Source organism: Triticum aestivum, chromosome 7B (genome assembly GCF_018294505.1).
Source record: "Triticum aestivum cultivar Chinese Spring chromosome 7B, IWGSC CS RefSeq v2.1, whole genome shotgun sequence".
Taxonomy (NCBI): Eukaryota; Viridiplantae; Streptophyta; class Magnoliopsida; order Poales; family Poaceae; genus Triticum; species Triticum aestivum.
The window spans coordinates 722,971,545-722,981,328 of record NC_057813.1 but is presented as its reverse complement, the minus strand read 5'-3'; the positions used below and the strand labels follow the sequence as shown (position 1 = coordinate 722,981,328).

Genomic DNA, 9,784 nt, shown 5'->3' with positions numbered 1-9,784 from the left:
AACGTGACAAGTATGTACATACAATGTTTACTTTTTTTTTGAGACAATGTTTACTTTTTTGTTTTTGAGAAACCGAGACAATGTTTACATTTTTTTTAGACAAAGACAATGTTTACATGTTAACACAAACCTGTAGCTGGGCCTCAAATCTCAGCCCAACACCACGCTACCGATCCAGAAAAATAAGCGGAAGCAGCGCACTGCCCGGCGCCGAGGAGAACAAACGAAAACCTACCCTGCCGTCGCCGCCTCCCCTTCCATCTCCTTCATTGCTTCGCAGGAATGCAGCCCTTTCCAGCCGCTGCCTCCCCTTCATTGCCGTTCCTCCTAGCCTAGAACAGGATCGAGGAGGAGCAACCCCGGCGGCCGGCGCACTTCCGCACTCCGCCTCTGTAGCAGCAACACAACAGAGGTACTATCTCCCAATTCCCAAATCCCATTTTTCTCTTGGTAGCAAAAAAAAAAAAAAAAGAGCAAAAAACCATTGTTTGATACTATTACTTTAATGTCTTGACTGAATCATTGAAACGTGATCTTTAGTTCTTAATGCGCTACTCTTTCCATGTTGTCAGTCTTGTAATTCTGCACTTCTGTAATTGTTGAAGCCAGGAAACATGGAAGTTTGCACCAGCAAGCTTCAAAATCTTGACGTAACCTCAGAAGTACATATCTGATGGAAACCATATATCCAGTGAAAGCATGGAAACTTGATCCTGTGCTGTTGGATATGAAGTTTGTGGTGTAAGATGAAAAGATGTACAAACTGCAAAAACAACCCTGTAATCTTAATGTACCGTGGTACAACATCGTAATGGCAGCTGAGCCATCCCGTGTCTTAACCCATGGAGCTATCCCAATTCAATTTTCTTCCAGCAACAACTAGGGTTAGCAGATCTGGAGATGGTGGCTTCGCCCAGCAAGACGCCCTCGTTCCGCGCACGGCCGGCGACCAGCGACCGGCGCGACTAATTACTCTCCAGCGGCTGCCTTCTCTCCTCTCCGGCGGGTGGCCCACTGCGCCAACCCACCACGACGCCCTTGTTCCCGCAGGGCCGGCGACCGACCGGCGCAGCTAATTTCGCTGTGGCAGCTGGCTTCTCTCCTCTCCGACGGCTGGCGCACCGCGCCAATCCTCCTCTGAGCGCTCCCCACATCGAATTGGTACTGGATCCGGGTCCGAAGGTATGAGGATTTCCATCACATTGTTTATCTTCTACGATGTGCCATATTCTCTTCTAGTTAGGCTAGATTAGACAAGGAAATATAGAGGGCAAGGTCGTGGATTCTGGTTTTCTCATTCAAGATTAGCCTTCTGAACAGGATGTCCAAAAGCCTTTTTCCTCAACAGAAGCAGTTTCACTAGCCTCTCTGTAGATCTGAAAATAAGCATATATTTCCACATGTATAGTCCATGATCAAAGAACTAATTATACACTGAAAAACTGAGTACACAAGATCAGTGTACACCCAAACCAAGATTCAGCAAGTTCAGTTTAGATTTTCGTCTTGAGGAAGTTGATAAAGTCTAATTCATCTGGTATGTAGTTGTTATATTAATGCAGCAACAGGTAGGTCCTATCATGCTAATTTGACAATACTGTACAGCATGATGGTGGTTCTAGGCATATTTATTAGTGTATAATTATTAAATTAAGGAAATCATTACTTCTTATAGACTTCTGTGTGAAGTTGAAACTGTTTGAGCATAGAAAAATTGCTTTCCTCTTACAAACTGTATATCTTCTCTGTGCGTTGAATGTTCTTTCTAACGGTTTATTTTATTCCATGCTATTCCGGAAGACACATATTGACCGACTCCTATGATAATTTGCTTTCCACTTACAAACTGTATATCTTCTCTGTGCAGTAGCTATGGAATGCCACAGTGAATTGAGCAAGGCTCCACCTTTGGCTATTTGCGATGTCCAGTCTGATGCAGAATCAGCCATCCACACTAGACCAAGTTCAGAAAATGTATTCACCACACCACAGAAAATGTACAGTGCACCATTCTGTGTAAGTACTTGTCTAACTAATATGTACATGCTTATAATTTCTTGTATTCCAGCATGCTAAATGCATTGGGATTTTCGTCAAAATTTCAGGGCTCATCTTGTACTCCAGAATGTGATGATGACATCAAGCCAGCCATAGGGATGACCTTTACAGATTTGAACGCAGCCAAGGATTTCTATGAAGCTTATGCACATCATGTTGGTTTTTCAGTACGTGTAGGACAACATAAGACAGCCAATGGTGTCATTACTCACAAGCGTTTCTACTGTGATCGTGAAGGTTTCCGCGAGGAGCGGAAAGGTAAGGAAAACTTGTTACTTGGCACTGGCAGTAAGAGGAAATATGAGAGGAAAATCACTAGATGTGGGTGTGAGGCTAAACTTGCGGTCAAACGTACGGTTGATAATAGGTACATTGTGACTCTTTTCGAACAGGAGCACACACACACACTTGTATCGCCAACTAAAAAACAATTCATCAGATCAAACAGGAAAGTTAGCAAACAAGCGAAAATTACATTATGGAACTGCCATAGAGCTAGCATTGGCACATCCTTGGCATACAGGTTCCTTCGTGTAGATTTGGGGGGGTTTGAGCATGTTGGTTGTATGAAGAGGGACTTGCAGAATTACCACCGGAACCTTAGGTGCCTCATCAAGTCATCGGATGCTCAAATGTTCGTTGACCAACTTGCCAGAAAACATCTTGCAAATTCGGGCTTTTATTTTGATTATGTTCTTGATGATAAGGGTAGGCTGGTACATGTGTTCTGGGCGGATGCCACATGTAGGAAAAATTATGCTCTATTTGGAGAGCTTGTCTCCTTTGACTCGACGTACATCACCAATCAATATAACATGATATTCTTTCCCTTTACTGGAATCAATCACCATAAGGCAAGTGTTTGTTTTGGTGCTGCAATGTTACACGATGAGAAGGCAGATTCCTATAAGTGGTTGTTCCGCACATTGTTGAAAGCTATGGGAGGGGCTGCACCTAGGTTTATAATAACTGATGAATGCAGTAGCATGGACAATGCAATAAGGGAAGTTTTCCCAGCAGCCACACATAGGCTATGCATGTGGCATATTATGAAGAAGATTCCACAGAAGGTTGGCCCTGATTCGAAGACCGATGAGGATTTCCATGAACGGTTAGGTCGGTGTGTGTGGTCTTCTGAAACTCCTACCGAGTTTGAGGAACGATGGAAGGAAATTATGTCGGAGTATGGGCTGGAAGATGATGATTGGTTCAGTAAAAGGTTCAACCTTCGAGAATCATGGATACCAGCTTATTTCAAAGAAATAGCTTTGTCGGGGCTTATGAGGACCACTTCAAGGTCAGAGAGTGCCAATTCATTTTTCTCGCGTATTATCGGTTACAAACATGCTTTGGTTGAGTTTTGGCTTCGATTTGACACAACTTTGGAAGAACAACGTCATAAGGAGTTGCAAGAGGACCATGTCAGCCTACATACGATGCCTGTGTTGAAGACATCTTGGGCGATTGAAAAGCATGGCACTGAGGTTTTCACGCATGAGGTATTTGAGGATTTTCAACATGAGTTGCTTGCTGATAGGGATCACTGCCTTGTTGAGATGATGACACATGAAGGTGAGGTGAAAACAGTAACTATACGTGATGGTTATAAGAAATTAAGGGTGGTAACTTACAACACAACAACCATGGTAGGTTCTTGCACATGTAAGTTGTTTGAGACACACGGTATCCCGTGTCGTCATCTGATCCATGTCCTAAGAACCGCCCAGGTAAATGAACTGCCAAAGCACTATGTACTCAAAAGGTTTAGAAAAGAGTGCAAAACAGAGCCAGTCTTTGATGAAGATGGCATCCTGTTGGAAGCCAATGAGAGCAGTTCAATTGATCCAGAGATACAAAAACTAGTTTCAGAAACACGAGAGAAGATGGAAGAACTTTTAGTACAAGCGAAGCAATCTCAGGTCGGCATACAATTCTTGAGAGATCACATTTTCGCACTTGGAGAGAAATTGTCTACTCTAGTTCCAGCGAAAGAACAAACTCAAACAGAAGAATATGAGGAATTCCTAGGTTGTTCCATTCCAAGTGAGGTTGATATCCATCCTCCAAATGATATCCGTTCAAGGGGTAGAATAAAAAGACTAAAGGGATACATGGATAAGGGTGGAAAGAAAGGACAGAAAGAGAAGAACAAGAAAAAGGAAGTGCAGAAGACATGATTATGGTACATTCCTTTGGACTTAGTTTAGAGAATACTTCTAATATTTTGCTTGCTAATAAATACAACGCACTGATGTATCTATATTTGTGGATTTTTGAAATTCGTTTCAAAAAAATAGATATAATTTGTTGCTATTTTTCCTAATGCCCTGACCAATTGAACTTTTTTGTTCCAGGTTGCTTGGTGGCACTACTGGCTTCTGCAAGTTATTAGGACTAATATACTATGGCGTTGTGTTGTTCTTATCTAGTGTACTGGAGCCATTAGCTATTGGCGCCAGACTTATGCAAGTTATTAGCTAGTTTACTGGAGCTATGTGCTCCATGACTGATCGATGTATAAAGCTGCAGATTTGGCATCAGTTAATGATGCTCTATTTTGTAACCGTGTACTGCAGTAAAGCATTATCTTAAGTGACTGTATAAGATTGATGCTGCATAATGACACTGTGTTTGAAACCGAACTGATTGCTTTAAGTTTATTATTTAGACACTGATTTCGATTGCTGGAATGTCTGTGCGAAGTGTAGGCGTGTTCTTGAGCTGGCAATGGTTTTGATTATGGTTGACGAAAATGATATGGGCAATGGCTTTGGCTGTTGTTTGTTCTACTTGGATTTACAAGGAACTGGGCAGACTTCAATATTATATTATTATTCTAATCTAACCGCACTTATGATATCAAATTAAGCTAGATGTGCTATGGGGCTCATATATGGAGAGGCACATGCGTACGTGGGGACATGTGCAGACTTGTGGTAATACTTGCAATCGGTAGGGGGTTATGTGTAGAATAGAACTGCTGGCAGCAGGCGTTTTCCTGTTATGGCTGAATCTAGTCCATTGATATAAGATCCAACAGCCTCTGCTCAAGTTTCCATGCTTCCACAGAATATGGGGTTTCCACCTGATATTGTCTCTAACCTCAGATACGACCCGAAAGATGGGCGATGGCCCCAAGGCGGGAGCGGAGCCCGAGGCCGCCGTATTTGAAAGGGACTACCTAGATGACGACAACGACGAGGAATTGGAGCCTGAAGTAACCTTAGGTGTCTTGCGAAAACCAGAGGAACCACTAGACTTTCACTCTCTTCTTCCCCAGCACTTCCCCAGTAAAGCTGGCGGTGCCCCGGTGCGTACGACTACGCTTTTGCTTCACATGTGCCTTACGTCTTGATGTCGTTTGAACCGTTCTTTAATTGTGAGAAACGTATATGTTGCATTGTCCAGGCCTGGCTTGATCCTGTCAATTTGCCATCTGGAAAATCCAGTTGCTGTGACTTCTGTGGTAACCCACTGCGTTTTGTCATGCAGGTTTGCTTCATTCCTAAATCTTAACTCTACCCGGTCGTTTATGTCTAGGACTGCCAACAAAATTAATTTGGTGACACGTGCAGGTATACGTGCCAGATGGGTGGAAGGAGACGACCTACCACCGGGCATTCTTTGTGTTTATGTGTCCATCCATGTCGTGCTTACAACTAGACCAGCACGAGCAGGGGAAGGACAGGGCAGCAAATCCTAGGAGGAGGTATCGGTAGCATAGCTGTTGATTGTCTAGTGTGTTGGCCCAAAGTTTCACATTTCTTGTCATGATCGCTTGCGGTGAATTGTGCTGCAGTGTGAAGGTCTTCAGGTGCCAGCTACCCAGAATTAATGCATTTTATGCTGCTGAAGAGCCTAAGGGGTGCACGGGATCACAATGTTCAGGAGGTAGCTTTGCTTGCTTTAGTTCTACACATGTTTGTGCAGTTGAGCCGCAATTCTCCTTGATTCAACTACACTACAAAACTAGCTTTTGAAGTTGTGCAGAGAGCTACTGAGTATGCTGCTGCATAGCACAAGTTCCACTTGATATTATTGACAACTTCCTCTCCAAAATTCACTACGCTTTTGATCTCAAAGCTCTTTACTTTTATTATGCACTGATTTGCTTGCATGTTTGAATTGGTGCACTGAGTCGTGTATTTTGTCTTTCAAATATCTCTGTTAGCATACCATGCTCGGCTTTGTGATTGGTGTGGTACATAGAAAGGTGAAATTTTGTGCAGCCACTGTAGCAAAGCAAGCTACTGTTTTAGGAAGCATCAGGTACTAAACAGGTTATCACCATATCTATTTAGCATTATCTGTTTACCTCTCCTGCATGAATACTGAAATATCTCTGTTTTGGTGGGAATCTCTCTGTAATGTTATTCAGGAATTGCATTGGCACGCTAGTCACGAGAACGATTGCTCTCAAATACCAGGTTCACCAGATGCTTCTATTCTGCCAGTCGCAGCGAGAGGTTGTTGCCTATTTCAGTGTTATTTAGGTCGTTTGCTTGCCTCCCTTGTAATTTGTTGCCGTTTGATTATTTGCAGTATTTCCTGGCCACGCATGGCCTGAATATGCGGTGCATCATAACCCCGAGCCTCCATGTTCGACTAGTTCTGTCAAGGATAATTCAGAACTGAAGATGGTGAAGAAGTCGAACCAGATGCAATGATGCAGTTATTCATGGATAAGTTTGAGGTTTTCTTCGACCTGTGGCCTATGCTGCCATATTCGTAATCAAATGCTACTATTTATTTAGTACAATACCACACCTTGTGTACAGGATGATGAGGACAATACATGCTGGGCAACTTTCATGGACCGTGTTTCAAGACAGATTCAAGTCTTGAGGTGAGTGTGAATGAGTATCAACTTTTGTTTCTGTTTTTTTGTGTTTGAGTGTGAATAAGTCTAGACTTTTGTTTGCGTAAATTGTGTTTTCCCTTTTGTATCAAGAAACTAGAGTTATGTCTTTGTTTTGTGCCATGACTGCTATTTTACATGATGCATTGTCTCAACTACACTGAAGCAAACTATATGGGCACTGGTGTTCTGGTCATCATTTGGGTTTAGTGAACCTTCTGGTTATGGTTTATACTAAGTACTCCCTCCATTCCTAAATATAAGTCTTTTTGACATTTCAAATGGAATACAATATACGGATGCATGTAGACATATTTAGAGTGTAGATTCACTCATTTTGCTCCATATGTAGTCACTTGGTGGAATCTCTAGAAAGACTTATATTTGGGAACGGAGGGAATACATGACTAGGTGTTGGTCTGATGGTGTGGGCACTTGATCGACCTTCTGGACTACCATAGGACCATGAGTTCTGACACGTTTGATTGGCCCTCCTATACAGCGTTGCGTCCTATCCCACTCTACATTGTAACGAATCATGATTTTTGGTCGCCAAATGGCCTTGCAGCATGTGTGTTGGCCATGCCGTACATAGGTCGTCCTGCACTCTGCCTGTTGTCACCGTTACAATCCCCCTAATGACAATTGGTTCATCCATTTAGTGTTGCAAGAAGATTTTTAGCCAATATTCAATAAAAATGAATGATCATATGACAACTTTCTACGCGATTGCAACAAGAGTGTTGAATGTGTGCAATAAATGAATTAAAAATATATAAAAAAAATAAAAAAATCCTTCCCAAGAAGAACCATCAATTCTCATAACATTTCTTTCATGAAATTGCAATGAGAATACACTTATGTGTCTTTGCAACATGTGTGCAACAAAAAAAATAAACTATTGCAACATTAAACATCTCAGTCCACATCAATGGAAAATCTTATACAGTATATCCATATCCCACCTCCCATGCATAGTTTTTTTCCTTCTGGCTTGTGTCTCCTCGATGGCCATGGTGAGGTGCTACGCACTTGCGGAGCTACCTTTCAAATTTTTTTTGTCATCCAATAGCTACTCATAAAGTTAGAATTTAGCTCTTCAGAAAATCAAGCGTCGTCACTAGTGTTGTGCCTTGTGACACACTGGATGCATGGCGTGGTCAGCAAAAGCATGTGTTCGACTTGATTAGATTTAACATTTCTTATTTTGATTAGTTTATCATTTAACTTCACCCAAAACTCTCGCTTAGATCTGGCAAAGATTAGGTTGATCAGCACTCCTTGCAAAAAAAAGTTAGGCATAATTTTAATTATTATGTCATGCAGGTACTGTGCGGAGGAAGATGCAGAACCTCTTTGGGCAGCATCAACTGGGTCTCTGACATGTGATGATATCCCTCTGTGCATCTATTGTAATGGGCAACTTCGCTATGAATTTCAGGTTGGACAGGTTTCAATTTGTATGAACTATTCCAGCTCATCATTTTCTGTCCAGAAAAAAAAGACTTGTTGATATGTGTCTTGTGACCCTATTGTTTATGTGATGCATGTGTTACTCAAAGCATATTATTACTGTATTTGGTCTAAAACCTAGCAATGTGGCAATTTTAAGCAAGTTACAAGGTTATATCTAAGGAAATTATATATAAGCAAGTTACATGGTTGTAGCTAAGTTCGGTAAAAATATATATTTTCTGAAGAGTTCTTTCTAAAGAAAAAGGACAGACCCAGTGCATGTAAGCTCCCACACAAGGTGGGGTCCGGAGAGGGATTGTAGGAACCTAGTCTTATCACTGCAAAATGCAATGCAGAGAGGCTGGTTCGAACCCAGGACCTCTTGGCACAAGTGGGAAGGACTTCACCACTGTGCCAGGCCTGCCCTCTTGAAGAGTTTTTCTATATAAGGAAATTGTAATACGATAACGTATTTGATTATTACTGTAGGGAAGTGAGTAGAAAGTTGGTAAATATCCATGTTGAACGCAATGTTGTGTTCTTTCTAGGATCGACATATTTGCTTCTCTTTTGACGACAAATGATGGCATAGCTACTACATATGGACACACTAAGCGTCCCTAAACCATTGTTTTGCTTGGCACACTTTCATACAAATTTTTGCTTTTGGTTTCGCTACATTCCACTTATATAATTATATTTATTTCCACTACATGTACTTGCAGCTAATGTCTCAACTGCTCCATTACTTCTGTGTTGAAAATGAACAAGACCCCGTCGATTGGGCAACAATAGTTGTGTACACATGTCGAGAGTCACGTGATGAAAGTGTTAGCTACAAGGAAGAATTTGTACGTGTTCAGTTTTCTCCGCCTACAAGAAGAACATATCGCAGTACTCCTTAGCCAGCAGGTTTGTAGTATTTCTGAATAAATCTTTATTTTCCCGCAGTTTTGAACTTCATAATGAAGATCTTCATAACTTCTTTTTGAGAAGTGTTGCTCTCTTTTGTTCTTTCTGAAATTATGCCTAAAGAACTCTTGCTTTCTTTTTTCTTCCTTGTGAATACGCAAAGCTTGCGTATCTTTTCATTGATAGAAGAAAGGAATGAGTACAATAAAAAGTACACCACATGACATGAACGTAAGGAGGCATGAACATGGCTCCCTGAGAAGAGAGAGAAGAGATGCTCAGCCCGATGCCTTTTTCTTTCTGAAAGTATCCCCAACTATATTGTAACAGATTTATGGAACTGTTTTCATGCTACCTGGGTGATGAATAAAATTTATTGGTTTTCCTGTGCTTTGTAGACTAAATATGTTTATTATGTGGACAAGTTTAAAGTGCATATACTTTTAAAAAATAAAATAAAACACTTTATATGTAGTGATATACATGTGTCGACTAGGCTCA

The 9,784-nt window shown here is 41.4% G+C and overlaps 1 protein-coding gene and 1 pseudogene across 3 annotated transcripts; both read left to right on the top strand.

The window, feature by feature from the left end:
- The first annotated feature begins 835 nt into the window (after window positions 1–835).
- LOC123157415 (protein FAR1-RELATED SEQUENCE 5) lies at window positions 836–4,721 on the top strand. 3 transcript variants are annotated; one of them, XM_044575693.1, is made up of 5 exons: window positions 836–1,182; window positions 1,868–2,016; window positions 2,106–3,630; window positions 3,709–4,240; window positions 4,413–4,721. In XM_044575693.1, exons 2-4 carry the CDS (start codon window positions 1,873–1,875, stop codon window positions 4,233–4,235), a joined length of 2,196 nt encoding a protein of 731 aa, XP_044431628.1. In that variant the 5' UTR covers window positions 836–1,182; window positions 1,868–1,872; the 3' UTR covers window positions 4,236–4,240; window positions 4,413–4,721. The 3 variants fall into 3 exon arrangements, with proteins under 3 accessions (XP_044431628.1, XP_044431627.1, XP_044431626.1); XM_044575692.1 differs by having other exon boundaries at window positions 1,871–2,016; window positions 2,106–4,240; XM_044575691.1 differs by having other exon boundaries at window positions 2,106–4,240.
- A 458-nt stretch (window positions 4,722–5,179) lies between these two features.
- On the top strand, window positions 5,180–9,276 carry LOC123155689 (programmed cell death protein 2-like; annotated as a pseudogene).
- Window positions 9,277–9,784: the final 508 nt, after the last annotated feature.

What these genes read in the sequence shown, in the direction of transcription:
- LOC123157415 (XM_044575692.1), top strand. Translation starts at nt 1,873, where the DNA reads ATGGAATGCCACAGTGAATTGAGCAAGGCTCCACCTTTGGCTATTTGC. An exon ending in TGTACAGTGCACCATTCTGT is followed by an intron (nt 2,017 to 2,105) that starts GTAAGTACTTGT and finishes TCAAAATTTCAG; the next exon opens with GGCTCATCTTGTACTCCAGA.